Raw genomic sequence first — 15,196 nt, 5'->3', positions numbered from 1 at the left:
TAACCTCATGATCGGCAATAAACAATATTTTGGGCAGCTTGTTGGGGTCTTAGAGAATAAATACTACCCTCATAGGGTTGAAAATCCTTGGCCTTCGTTTGAAATTCATTTAAAAAAAAATGCTGAAAGGTAGGGCGCAAGATTCCAAAATAGAATCCTATCCATCCATCTACACTATTAGTTATTTCAGGTGTAGGTACCACAGGTTTACAATATACTGATTTAATTGTTTTATCCATGTCCCATGAAGGCTTATTTCCAATTCCTTGCGTTGATAAATAGATGACTGTCTGCCTTATGAGTCTCCCTATTGCTCTCTGCGTTATTCTGAGTTTATTAGCCGCTAGAAGTAAGGGTTGTAATTTCTAGTTCATAGGTGAGGACTGGGAGGACACAGATGTTAAAAACTATAGATTTTAGATTTACTTGTTAGTCGGTTGATTATTTTTGTTAGCAAAGAATATAAATTACATTAACATTAAGAGGCTGTTAAATTTAACACCCCCAGAAAACATGACAATTGCAAAATTATTGGTTTTATGTGTTCCCTATGAATACTAGAAACAGGCTTTTCTTTAATGTCATTTCCACAGAACAACTAAGGTCTCAACTGAAACACTTGCCAGAGTTGATCTTATACTTTTGAGCTCACATTCCAAATTTAATTTTTTTTGTATAAGTATGAATATGAATCAAATTGGTAGTAGTTTTACCAACTGAAAAAAAAGTTTTAAATCCAGGTAACATTTATTTAAAACAGATATTTTTAAGTGTTCACCTATCAATAACTTAAAAAACTAAACAATAAACCTGATATTTATTTTAACAAATTAATATGTACAATTCAAAAAAACTTTATGCTACATTTCTTTTGACCTGTTATTCACAAAAAAAACAAAAATATTCTAGAATCTATACAATGAAATGCAATTATGAATCTTGCACAGTTTTGTAATACAATGAATAACATCAATACTGGACTTCTAAAGGAATAAGAAACAAATTAAACACTTAAAGAAGAACGATTATTCATCCAAAATTGATGCGCTGATACTGCCAGAGTGATGAGGTATAATAGTGCGGCTATCCAACAGTTATAGGCGTTCTGGAAAAAAAATTATGCCTGTAATACAGCATAGATAATTCGCCTCAGTATGCATTGCTAAAACTGAAATTAAACAAAAAATTCTTTATCAGGAAAGGAATGTGAGAATAATTCACAGTTTTTTACTTACAATTAGTAAATAAATAGGTGTAAAGGATATTAATGGTAACTTTTAAGGATAATAATAGTTTCGTACAATTCAGTAGACAAATTGATGGGAAAAATGTTAGTTTTTGCCTAAGAATTTTAACTTTGTTTTGGCAGAATTACTTATAATAGTGAAAATGTAGTGAATATTTATATTTGATATCTATATTCACATAAAAATAAACTGACTAAACTAACAAACATTTGGGCAACCACTTTTCTGCATAATCTGTAGACTTAAAAATACAACCACATAATATCTGCAATATTCAAGTGTTTTAATTGGTTGCATTCCCCAGATACAATATTTTTCCTGAATTATATATATAATCTAATCCCTTTCTACTTGTAAGGTGTAAAGGTTACTGAATTAAACAATCCAAATAAGAAATATAATAGAAAAATTAAGTCTCATGTTTCTGATGATCAACCACTTTTAAAATTTAGAAAAAATGTAAGAATACATTCTGACTGGAATTTTTCGATCTTTCTAGAATTTTTGCAGCAGTACATATGCTAATTGCTAATGCAATATTTTTAAACTTTTAGTTACAACTTATATTTAGATCAATTGCTCTACCTGTTCCTTGTAACATTGATGTCTACTAACAATTGCAGATGTTTGCCAATGTGCACCAGGTATATATTTAGTTTAAAATTCACCTTATATAGTCATTTAAATAAAGGGATCAGCACATATACCCAACACAGAAATCAGCTTTAAAAAAGCCGTTGTAGGAAAGTATGGGGGTTCAATATACACAAAATGAAATTATGCTTAATAATATAAGATTTGAACTACATAAATGATTTTTAAGACCATTCACAATAAGATAGGTGAATACAATTTTTAACTTACTTGTTGATAACCATTTGTCATTTTTGTGTAAAAATCATCTATAGACTTATAAGAAGAAACTTCTGGAACATCTTCGGCAAGAGCTACAGCTTCCACATAGTAAAACACTCCCATCAAGCCCTAAAAGTCAAAGCACTAAATAAAATCAGTAGCACACATTTATTTTCGGATCTATTACTAATTGTATTATTCCCCACACACTTATTATAAGTCCGCAGAGAGATAGTTTAGGACCGCAACAGGCCATTTTTCCTTTTAATGGAATTAGACTTGCCCTAAAACTGCTGTTTGGTCAAAATTCTCATGTGATCAAAAAAGCGTGACCAAAGAACATTGAGAGAGAGAGAGAGAGAGAGAGAGAGAGAGAGAGAGGAGAGAGGCTAAATCTGGTTCTATCCTCTTCTACTTGGATAATTTCGTCTATTCTTTGGCTTCACATCAAAACAGCCATAGAAATAATAATTTATGATTCTAACACATCTGTGTAAATGTAAAGTCTGCTTTCTCAATTTTTATATTCCGTGTTAATGATGACATTTGGAGAACTTACTGTTCTGTGTGCATGACAGATTAGGCAAAAAAGTTAAAAGAAGTTGAAGGAAAGTTCGTTTGTGAAAATATTGGCGATGGTTGATAAGTTGGGTAATTATCATTTTTACATTTGCGAGTTTGTAAAAGTTGTGTTTGTAGATACATTTTTGAAATGAGCATAAAAATGTATTTGCATCTGAATAAAATTACATATTTCAATTTTATAAGGTTAAAACAAATTGTTAATTTTCTTCATGGTCTGTTTGTTGTTGACGGGAGGTTTACTGTTTAAAAGTAAAGTAGCTCAAAATTATTATTCAAAATAAAATTCATTCATTTGCGGAATCGTGCATTGATGATTCATTGTAAAAGATAATTCCTACCCTGAATTATTATTAAGGCAATGTCTGAATAGTTTTGTATATAATTATTATCACATATGTCTGTTTTAGTGAACAGTGAAGCTAATGCTAGACGAATAGCGATGGTAGAAAGCTGTTTTGGTAGTTCTGGACAGGTAGGTATAAATATTCTAAGGTTAAATTTTACTTAATGATTTGTGAACTTATCAATGGCAATTTTATATTTAATACTAGATTTTTTATTTTAAATTGAGAAGAGCTCTTAATGTAGTAAACGTATTATTCTCTTTAAGATACCTACTTGGAATATTGTAAATTTTGTAATTTTTTCTAAATAGTTTTCATTAATATAAGAAAAAGCCATTTTGTTTTCAGCCCCTGGCAGTGCCTGGTCGTGTATTGGTTGGCGAGGGAGTCTTAACTAAAATGTGCAGGAAGAAACCAAAAACCAGGCAGTTTTTCTTATTCAATGATATATTAGTGTATGGGAATATTATAATCAACAAAAAAAAATATAATAAGCAACATATCATTCCATTAGAAGAAGTGAAATTGGAAAGTATTGAAGATGATTCCCGTAAGTAGATTGTTGGTTTCATGCTCTGCTTGTGGTTATTATTAATTGTCTTGTGTTTACCTTAAAAACTTTAAATGCAACTCTAAAATTTTTCTAATGCCATTTTATATTATATTGAAATTGAACATCAAATTTAATTTAATAATTTAAAAATTTCTCCATCATATTTTATGATCAATTCAGTTTTAGCAGATATTACTTATGTTTTGTCTTTTAGAATATCGAAATGGATGGGTAATTCGAACCTCTCAAAAATCTTTTGCTGTATATGCTGCTACCCCAGTTGAAAAAGGAGAATGGATGGCTCACATTAATAAATGTATAGACGATTTACTTAGAAAAAGTGAGCTTGCTTTTTGTTTATTTGATATGACATTTTCTATTACAGAAGAAGTGAGTTTTATTACGTTACTGTTCTAGGTGGTAAAAAAGCAGTTGCAGAACATGCTGCTGTTTGGGTTCCAGATGTAGAAGCACCTGTGTGCATGCATTGTAAAAGGACTCAGTTTACATTAATCAATCGAAGGGTAAAGCTTTTATTATTAAGTTTGCATGATTTGTATAGTTATTGATGAATTTAAAAAACATTTTATGCTAATCAACACACTGTTTGATTTAGCTTTTTTCTTAACATGTATGCAAGAATTGTGTTTTCTCTCAAAATAGGATCTCTAGATATTGAAAAAAAAACATCAAAAAATATTTGGTAATAATCAAACCTGGTTAAATGATGTACAGTTGAACGAATTGTAACAAACTTGAAGTTTGGCTGGCAGGGTGAATGAGGAAGTAATAAACATCATTTCTTTGTACCCTCAGCCAATTATTGTGGGAAAAAAAAACGACTATCCATCCACATTTAGCATATTAAGCCCATCCTTTACATTCACAATGTTTGAAAAAGAATGTAATTTTGCGACATATAAATCATAGGAAATCATTAGGAAATAAAATGTTTGTAAATACAATTTGGCAATATTTAAAATCTCTTTTAGTTGTTTGTTCCAGATCTTTTTAACAGTGAATTGTATCTTTTAGCACCATTGTCGTAAATGTGGAGCTGTAGTTTGCGGCCCGTGCTCAAATAAACGCTTCTTGCTGCCAAATCAAAGCTCCAAACCATTGAGGGTGTGTCTAAATTGCTATGAAATTCTCACATCTGCTAAAACCAACAACTCTGTGGATTCAGGACATAAAGGTGGGATTTTTTCTGATATTTTAGTTTAAAGGCATAACTAGATAGACAACTATTCTACAGGTACCAATGCAGACTCGTCAGGAGAGGAAGACTCAGACGATGACGATGAAGCCCAAAGAGGACAGCCTGAGGCTCATGACCTGGTAAGAGCTAACTCATCACAATTTCTATATTTTGCAGTTTTAAAAGGTGATTTGAATATATATTATGCAAAACTTTTATAATGTTACCCTACTATTGACTAAAATATTATTATTTGGTTGAAAACTAAAAAGAATGAATAAGTTAATTTTAATTCCAATTTTATAATGTTTTAATGTAGACAAAACATAGAGAAGTGAATGTCGCTGTTCTTCTAAGATTAATTAAATATTATGAATTTTACAGTGGGTCTTACCAAATTTATATGTTTCATTATCTTGTATAAAAATATAAATAGGTTTAATCTACTTTTGAATATTAAAATAATGTTTGTTTATCCTGTAATAGTTCAGAAGTCATTGCCTTGGTTATACATGCTGACAGTCCTGTAAGTTGCTTGAGTTTACTTTTATTTTAGCATAACATTTTTTTTTTTTTTTGAGATAACTTGCCTATATCTGCTAACATTGCAGTTTTCATTTGAATATACCACTACAAATTAAGTGACCCTTAATCCTTACAGTCAAACTTGAGTATCACATTGACACCCAATCTAAAATCCTCGCTAAAAATCATTAGGAACTTTGAAATAGCATGGCTCCAACTATGATATTCCCCACACTCTCTAGTTCCCACTCAAGTCTCCAAATTACAATTATAAAAAGTGACAACAAAAAACAATAAATAAATGTATTTAATGTTTGTAAGTCGTCCATTTCTAAAATAAAAAGAAAAATATTAAAATAAATATTAAATAAATTAATATCTTACGCAAAAGAAATTAAATGTTGCAGAGAGTTTAGGAATAATTAGGGTAGTCCAAATATTTCCTTTGGAAGGTTAGCATTATATGAGGAATCTTTTTGAAATTTAAGAGATAAACAATAACCAACAGAAGTAAAATATGGCCTGCTTGAAGGGGGTGATGTGACTTTCAAAAGTCAAAGTCAAAAGTTTGGTTCTTTCTTTAAATTTTAAAATTTAATTGTTGACTACCAAATTAAAAAAAAAAGAACATATCTCTTAACTTTGATATAACCTTTTTATATCTGCCTTTATCACAATTAAAATGTTGCAATAGAACGTTCAAATTTTATATATATGTGCCAAATTAAAATTGGCATATTTTTTGAAAATTTAACTTAACATTTTAAAAAATATTCATAAGTTTTCTCATTTGACTCCAATTTTCTGAAGAACACTGTATGAAAGTGAGTTGCCTAGTAATAATAGGTATTTGAGTTGAGAAATAATGAGAGATTGCTAATCAACTGCAATTGTGTTCTTTGACAGTAACAGTGACCCCTCTAAGTTCTCCTTTTACTGCCTATTGCCTTTTTCTGTGGATTTAAAAATCGGTGATTATTTTTTGTTTGCTGGCGTGAGATATTGATATTTTTTGCATTATTCTATATGACTTCTATATTGCATATTGATTTGTTTCCTGTTTTTGGAATAACTAATTGCGTACAATTTATTTATTTGCTATTTTGTAACGAGAAACAGCAACTACGAATCCAATGTTTTTTAAGTTAGCCTAAACTTATCGTATGTGCACATACTGGGCGAACGGTAAGATATACAGGGTAAAAAAAAAGAAGTTAGCTTTGGGACTTCTGAAAATATGACTTCAAAAATATAATTTCGGTTTTATTCCTTAACCAAGACCATTATTTAGTCCATCATAAATATCACTTCTAAATGAACATTTTGTCGTTTATAATCAGCTTTCTCTCCAATTTCCTAAAGCAGCCTCAATTAACCAATAATTCTTTATTAATTTTGGAAGTAATAAATTTTAGTCTTTTTAGTTTATATTCGCAGCCAATTGAAAACTGGCAATGCTGATTGGTTAGATTTTCGACTTCAATAAAGATGAAGATCAAAAAATTCCAATGAAAATTTTGTAGTTTTTAAAAAGATAAAACCTCAAAACGTTAATTTTACTTTTTTCGCCATATTTCCAGAAATAGCAAAGATCATTTCAATTTTATAACACCTTTATATTAGTTTACTATTTTTATGTGAAAAGCCGTAACTGAAGATGAGGACTTTGCTCGAAATCTGCAACTAATTTAAAAAAAAAAAACAAAACGTTTTTTTCATAAATTGGCGTGGAAGAGTATAAAGTTATTTTTGTCTTGAGTTTGCAACTCCACTGCGAGAGATGCAAGTTTATGCTGAATTAATTATCATTTCAAAATGTCAACGTTGGATGTATGTTTGTTATACGAGTTCCCTGGGTTACCTCAGACTACGAATTGGTTTCTAATAAATTATTAAACCAAATCATCAAATATTGTGTGTATCATTTGTAATGTAGGTTGCAACCAAAATGTTACAGCCGAATTATTGGTTATTAATTACTGAAATGTGGCATAAATAATTTTTCAATTATTTTACTTCCTCGTGATATAAATATTTTGAGTAAATAAAATAAGTTTGTAGATTAAGTGAGTAAGTAAGAAAAATATTAATAATTGCTGAATTCTATATAGCTTTCTAATGTTATTCTTATCAGCAATACTTATAAGTTTGAGTCAACACATTTTCTCTGAAATTTCATACATCAAATGATACATTTCAAGGGGTTTTGGGCATTGCTTTAAATTTGTCTTAACACGGTTAGTATCAACAAGATTTTCACTTCAACTTTTTTCGAACATATTAAATTCCAAATCTTATTTCCTAGCATGTTATATTATAGCTACTGACAATTTTTTTTAATTTTGTATAAAGCTATTTGTCCTTTTAAATTAATATCACGTGACTGGAAATTTAATGATTTTTTCATTAGAAGATCGACAATAGATGCATGCTTCAGTATTATCTGTAGCCAAATATTAACAGCGAAATAATAAGTCAGGAATTTTTTTACAGCCAAAGTTTTACGGTGACAGTGAAGTGAAATCGGAGTAATTCGTAGGATTCATGAATGGATTGTGGACAAAATTTGACGGAATCATCCGAATTTAGTAACGAAAACCATCAGAAGATATATTTTACTATAAAACACGTAACTTTTATGAATAAAATAGTTTAGTCTAACCAATGAACATGATATTTTTAGTGATATACACTTAAAATGTGAAATATACTGATTTATTTAATAACTGGGCGATTATCTCATTAAATATGCTCCTACACGCATTTGTGTAAAAGTGACCTTAACTTCTTTATTTAAGTACTAGTGTGTATACATGGTGACAGTGCAGGAATTAAATTAAATGAAATTCACTCCCTCAATTTCTTTTTACAAGTTATATTTTATATTTCCTATTAGAAGTTATGGTCCCTTCGGTTACACCACTGATTATAGGAATAACTTATTAAGCACAAACTGAAGGTTCCATACATACAAGAAGAATATTTCATTGAAAAATTAACGAAGTATTCCAATTATGTTTTATACTGCTCTTAACCATATCAATAAAACAATGTGTTTTGACAATAAGTTTTTGATTCCCCTGCATTATTATGAAAAACTGCTTAGCACATTATGCACAGATTTACTTTTAATAATATCTTTTTTGATAGCTGCTTGGAGTGAGCAGGTCTCAAAACTGTTTTGATAAAAATTTGTTCATTTTAATTATATTTCAATAAAGGAGTTGTTTATCTCTCAGAAAAATAGAAATAGGTATTACAGTTTGATAATATAAAATACCGAAATATGCCTATAATATACAAAGAAAAGCAAAAATTAAGTACAACTAAAATCATATTTTTACAAAAGCTACGTTTTGAGGAAGTTACTGTTGATTTTAAACTTATTGTATTACTATTTTAGCATCTCATTTCACTTTGTAAATTTCAAAAATTTTGGTTCTCGTATATAAAAATGTGCTATGTAGTGACATAGCAGACGTTTGATTTTTCGGAAACCCTCATCAGTTTTATTCTGTTGCGAGAAGCAAGCAGCAAGAGGATTTTGGGTTTTAATTTTGCTGTGGAATAAATATCATTGCAAAAGTTAAAGAAAAAATAAAATTGATGATACTGGGGAAAAACTAAACTTCAGTAAGGTATGATTTTTTGCCGTTTTTTAAATATTTGGAATATACTCACAAAAAAATGGTTGGGATTTTCACTTTAATATATCTATAAAAAAAATTGCTGAACGAATTGCCTTTTTCCTAACTGCTGGACTGATGATGAGATTCATCTATTGTTATGCGGATGAAGCTTACTCTGTGAATTGAACAACATTCTCGTGAAGCATGAAACAGGAAGGAATCTATTTTATTCAAATTAAATGTTAAAAAGTGATTTATTAATGAAACATGGGTGCTAAAATAGATCTTAGGAAATATGTACATACACATAATTTTATCAAAGAAATGTATTTATTTTTTATTGTTTGAATTGTTATTATATTATTCGCAAGTTTTGACTTTTAAAAGTTTAACTTGTGATTATTTGCAATAAATTTTATTTGTGAAATCTGTTTTGATCGTTTTGTATCCACTTAGTTAAATATAGATTGGTGAGGTAAAGTGTATTTGTATATATAGTATCACAATGTCAGGCACCTAAATACATATTTTTTCATAAAAACGATTTTGCTGTATTTTTTGTAAGTGTATTTTTCAGGAGGTGGAGACAGTTATGTTAACCGAGATGCTACCTATAAAAATGTGTAAAACTTACAATTCTCTAAAAGTACCACAAAAAGTCTAACAGAGAAATGGTTTGCCAAGAGTGGAGAGACTAGTCAAGTTGAGATTCACACGAACCTTACATTGTCTAAAATTTAAATTTAAATTTTTATTGAACCATTTAGCATTTACAGTATAGCTTAACCTAAGAAAAATAGTACCCACACAAATCCAAACAACACTTACAATTGCTAAACTACCAAGTTTACAAGGCTCCGGGTTAATTAAAAACAGTATTCTTAACTTTTAACGTTAACTTAAATTATAACTTCACAATTAAAACTACTAAGTGAGTCATAAGATACAGAAAATACGCTCGTTATTTGAGAGTAAAATATTTGTCAGCTGCACGTTCTATTCAAAGGCGAGTTGACGCCATAGTTGATCTTACATTAATATTAGAAATATGATAACCAACAGATGCCAGAAGATTGGTGCATCCATCAAGTTATTAAGGATTTTGTACAATGCAGAAATGTCAAAAAAATATGCGGCTACTCTCGAAAAAAGATGTCAGATTCAAAAGCTTCATAATCTCCTCGTAGTTTATTTCCTCAGATGACATTCCCAATTTAAAACTTACGCTGCACACGCTCTATTTTTTCCTTATGAATTGCATAGTGTAGTTGCCAGACATACTCTGAAATTGAACGCACAAGCGCACAGTACAGCTCTCTATACTTAAAGATGTTTTCAAAACCCTTCAAAGTCCGAAAAACAAACCCAAGCAATCGAATAGCTCTGTTAGTCATAAAATCAATGTGATACGTAAATGTGAACTCCGAATCGAGCCAAACTCCAAGATCTTTAACTAGGTTGTGTCTCTCGAGCGATCCAGAGTTCAAATGATAGATGAAAGTTACTGGATTTTTGAATCTGCTAAACCTTACAATTTTGCACTTGTTTGTATTAAGAGTTAAATTTTTGTATCTGTACCACAAAGAAAACCTATCAAGATCATCCTGTAATCGATGACAGTCAAGAGGTGATGCTACAACCCTAAAGAGCTTTAAATAGTACGCAAATGCAAGAAATTGGCAAAAGCGAAAAATATTTTTTAAGTTATTAATAAAAATATTGAAAAGTAATGTGGAAAGATGTCCCCCTTGTGCGACACCAGATGTTTCTACAGTCTCTGACGAAATGTAATTTTTAACTTTAACTGATTCCTTTTGGTTAGTAATATTACTGCGACACCAATTTAGGTCTCGAAAGATTCCAATCCCTAAGAGCTTCCCTACCAGAATATGAAGGCCTTGGAGAAGTCAGTATATATAGCATCTACCCATTCTTAAAGGCCCCCAACAGCGAACGCTCATAGCTTAGGAGGTTCGAAGCAGTTGACCTTCCCTTCACAAAACAACGCTGTTCGGTTATAATAACGTTTTCAAAATGAGGGGTGACATAATCGGAAACTATACCCTCAAATGTTTTCGAAAACAAGCAGATTTTAGAGATTGGGCGATAGTTTTTTATTTTAGCCCTGAAAATGGGTGTAACACAAGATTTTTTCCAATATGGGGGAAAAACGCCGCAGCTTAATGAAGAATTACAAATTTTACATAAAATTTCGGATAGAATTTACAATTCTGCACCAGTATCACAGGTATACCGTCGTGTCCCGATCCTAAGGTTTGTTTTAAAATACTTATCCTATTGAAAACATCGACAACATTTAATTTTAAAAATCCTAGACGAACAGATTTATCACAAGAAAATTATTTATTGCATTCTGCATATTCTGAATAGATTGAGGTAACATGTTGTTGAACATATCCGACACTCTCTGAGTGTCGCTGGTAATTTCATCATCAAACGATATACATTGTGGATACTCAAGATTGTTCTTCAGTCGATGAGCAAAAAAGTTTATGTAAATTAATGCAATAAAAGGAATTCATAATCTTTTATCTTATACTTTATCGAAAAATCACTGCATATTAACCAAATGCATAATACGTTTTATTTCTGATTATACAGCTGAACCCATACTAGAAAACGATGGCAACAGAATCCTCAATAAAAAAAATTTTTTCTTAACAACGTACGAAATGAAAAGCAATTTGCATTCGTAAATTTCAAATAGTATATTATTCAACCCACACTCACTGGATGACGTATAACATGATGGTCGGAAATAACAAATATCAAAACATCGTCAGTATTTAACTTCTACTATCCATTATTTAAAGTGTAATGTGAAAGACGGAGTTTTGTAGAAGGCAAGGCAATATTAAAAGCAAAACATTTATGAGGGTCACTTGAGAAGTTTCCGACCTCCCCCTGAAGATGGCGGCACTAGTCACTAAAACCTAGTGAACGTAGTTGTGCATCTCTTGATTCAGCCATTTCGGCTATTGAATATAAAGCTGTTGTAAAATATTTGTTTTTGAAAGGCAATACGCCTGTTGGTTCAGTGGTCTTGACGAATTGATGCTAAGTGAACTGTATATTTATATTCAAATAAAATTCAAATTTGTTTGGAAGAAAGACAGGCGTGTTTTCTCGTACTTCACACCGCGGTCACTATGGTTTCCGTCTCTGGGTAAATTAAGATTCAAATAAAATAGCAATGCTATTCAACACTAAACAACGCCCACGCAAATTAAAGTTGAGTTGGACTCTGTGTATGGGGACCCCATAGTGAATTTTGGGCAGCTGAATTTAAGGTCATAAGAGCCTAGGAGATAAATGTTCGGGACGTCCAAAAACTAACTACCGACGATTGTACTGCTAAAGTTCATCAAATGGTGTTAAACGAAACGAATTAAAGTGAGAAAGGTTTTGAAAATGCCCGAAGAACATTTTAAATCAAGATTTAGGCGCGGTTACTCACGTTAGACCAAAAATTCTGTCAAAACAGTGGACTGCGCAGGGGGAACCGACTCCGAAAAAATTAAAAACTGTTTTTTCGGCTAGGAAATAATGACGACTGTTTTTTTGGAATAGCCATGGAGTAATCTTAATTAATTACTTTTAACAGGGGAAAACCATTACAGGAGCATACTATACATCATTACTTGATAAGCTGAGGACAGAAATTGAGCATAAACGGCCATACCATAGCGGTTGCCATGGCGAACTGGCCATGATTTGAACTGCTCGACCATCCGCTTTACTCACCAAATCTAGTCCCAAGCGACATCTTTTTATTCCCTTATCTGCACACTGGGCTCGGAGGACAAAGATTCGTGAACAATTATTTTGCGGAGAAAAACGCTGGGTACTATTTGGGTGGGTTAGGGAGATGAGACCATCGCTGGGAGAAGTATATAGAGTTACAAGAAGACTATGTAGAAAAATAAAAAAAAGAGTATCATTGTTAGGTCGGAAACTTTTAAAGCGACCCTCGTAGTTTTAACTGGGTGACTGCAGGAACAGATAACGGATAGGACAAGTTTTTACACTAAAAGCTATTGGAAAAATTGTAATACAATATTTCTTAAGTGACATCCATCAACAGAGTCATTTGTTTTGTGTTTGGATATGAAACCGGTAAGCTTTTTAAGGTAAGGCACTGAATCACCAACTATACCAAACGAACTATTTTTTAAAACAATATCAACAAACGAAACAATACGACAATTCAACAATTTTATATATTTTTTTTTCATTTTAAAATCGCCAATACTTTTCCGTAGTTTCTTCGTAAACTTTTGCAAAACAGCGCGAATATATATTTATTGAGTGACGGAATTATGAGACAAGCAGTGGCTAAAATCGACCGAAAACATTCGATCGCTCTCACACTCGTGACTGAGATACCGGAAACGTCCGAAATGACTCGCGACTGCGTATAATGAAGCCTTTAAGTGTTGCTAATGTATATTATATAAGTTACCCAAGTTCTTTTCGTGGCCACGTACCCATTACAAACTATTACGTCATTTCTAAACAGGAATCCGAATAATTACATCTAATAACAAACGATTAAATTTCCTAATCGTTTGTACGACGCAAAATAATTTCGCTCAAAGCGATAAAATAACATTCTTATATGCGGATATCCTTAATCCTTCATTTTATTTTAGAAACGTAGAAATGTATTCTGGGTACTTACACATTAACTGTACTTTATGCTTTTAGGTTAACATTAATAACGGGAGTTTCCTTATGCCACTTCCACCTTGAAAAATATATACAGGATATTAAAGTTAATGTTTAAAAGATGATTGAATTAGACTAACCTCATAAATTCTTCCCAACTAAAGTTAAAAAATTTCCTTTAATAGAAAATTTTCTTCTTTTCGAAAAGAATTACATTTTATTTATTTGGAAACGATAAGTTTATGAAAAAAATACAAGAGACACAAAATTTTGTAAATACTGTGTCATTGCATAAGTGAATTTATATAATATTTATTGTCATATTAACATCCATTTAGAAGACATTTTCATCTTAAGAACTATAAACTATAACTATAATAAGTATTCACATACAATCCATTATGATATTTCAAATTTATGTTTAATTAACGTGGTAAACTGTGAGCAACTGAGACAAAAGACGTCACATATGATTATAGAAGTATAGTATATTATAGTATAGATCGAGAGGGCCTAGGTGAAGGGAATGCCCTTACAGTCCTTGAAGGAACATGAAAGTTCAGCTAGCTCAGCAACTCAGGTTAATCCACTAATGAATTGCAAAGTTTATATAAAAACTGAAATGAAAGGCAAAGTCTGTTCATAGATACAAGAAAGTGATTAACTGATACGAATTAAGGAAAGACCCGGGCTTGGCTTAGAAATTAATTATTTGGTATTTTGTTGGAAAAGATAGTGAACAATATTAAATCTAAAATAAAATTACAAATTATTTTTATTACCTACTTAAATTACTTAAAATTATTCACACAATTTATCGCCTGCTCTACTTATTATTTGTTCTATATTATTTGCAATGTGGACATACGATTGTTCTCCTTTTTCTATATGTTTAACAGAATTTGCCCAACTTTGTGGAGGAATGTTAAAAACTTCGGTTTCTATAAGTTTGGAGTTAACACGGGAAAAACATTGTTACGACGAATGGCAGATTTCAGTTGGTGCCAAACATGTTCAATGGGATTAAATATACAGTAGTAAGGTGGAAGCCTTAAAACTGTATGCCCTAGATTTTTTGCATAATTATCACAGACGTATTCCTTTTGTAGGTTCAAGCATTGTAGAACCTCAATTAATTGCTTTTTGGTATAATTTTCGTGAAAATAAATGTCGTTATTATACATGTAGTTTCAAATAAATCAGTGGTGGTGTCTTCATGGTAATCCAGAGAAGAATCTTTAATATTTTTCACAGACAGAGAAAGTCCATTTGGAATCCAACCATCTTTAGCGCCAGCCAGCCCTTTTTTGATGGTGCGTTTGTTTTACACTTATCAGTTGAGTCAACCCAACCCTTTTCCGGGGTATCATAAGTGTCGAAGTAAAGAATTGGCCTTTGTTGTTCTCTGTAAATCCTAATTTTTTCTAGATATTCCAGTCGCCATTTCCGAATTCTAAAAGATTCCATTAAAACTTGCCTTTTGTCATTTTTTTAAAATCTAAAATCCATGTGTTGAATACACTCCCATAAGGTAGTTCTGCCACATTTAACACCGGTTTCATCTTTTTCAA

General features: G+C 31.1%; 2 protein-coding genes across 3 annotated transcripts; one reads left to right on the top strand and one right to left on the bottom strand.

Annotated features, from left to right (window-relative positions):
* Positions 1–798: 798 nt before the first annotated feature.
* On the bottom strand, positions 799–2,447 carry LOC132703125 (ribonuclease kappa-B). The gene is made up of 3 exons (XM_060672205.1): positions 2,290–2,447; positions 2,112–2,231; positions 799–1,105 (listed from the first exon to the last, which is right to left on the bottom strand). The coding sequence occupies exons 1-3, from the start codon at positions 2,356–2,358 to the stop codon at positions 1,004–1,006; spliced, it is 291 nt and encodes a 96-aa protein (XP_060528188.1). The 5' UTR covers positions 2,359–2,447; the 3' UTR covers positions 799–1,003.
* A 195-nt stretch (positions 2,448–2,642) lies between these two features.
* Positions 2,643–9,367, top strand: LOC132708018 (pleckstrin homology domain-containing family F member 2). 2 transcript variants are annotated; one of them, XM_060680095.1, is made up of 9 exons: positions 2,643–2,753; positions 3,095–3,159; positions 3,380–3,581; positions 3,799–3,924; positions 4,002–4,108; positions 4,620–4,779; positions 4,840–4,922; positions 5,269–5,308; positions 7,801–9,367. In XM_060680095.1, the coding sequence occupies exons 1-8, from the start codon at positions 2,738–2,740 to the stop codon at positions 5,299–5,301; spliced, it is 792 nt and encodes a 263-aa protein (XP_060536078.1). In that variant the 5' UTR covers positions 2,643–2,737; the 3' UTR covers positions 5,302–5,308; positions 7,801–9,367. The 2 variants fall into 2 exon arrangements, with proteins under 2 accessions (XP_060536078.1, XP_060536077.1); XM_060680094.1 differs by lacking the exon at positions 5,269–5,308.
* Positions 9,368–15,196: the final 5,829 nt, after the last annotated feature.

The sequence above is a fragment of the Cylas formicarius genome, unplaced genomic scaffold (assembly GCF_029955315.1).
Source record: "Cylas formicarius isolate icCylForm1 unplaced genomic scaffold, icCylForm1.1 PGA_scaffold_10__41_contigs__length_53128322, whole genome shotgun sequence".
NCBI lineage: Eukaryota > Metazoa > Arthropoda > Insecta > Coleoptera > Brentidae > Cylas > Cylas formicarius.
The sequence above is the reverse complement of the archived record's forward strand: the minus strand, read 5'-3'. Positions and strand labels throughout refer to the sequence as shown.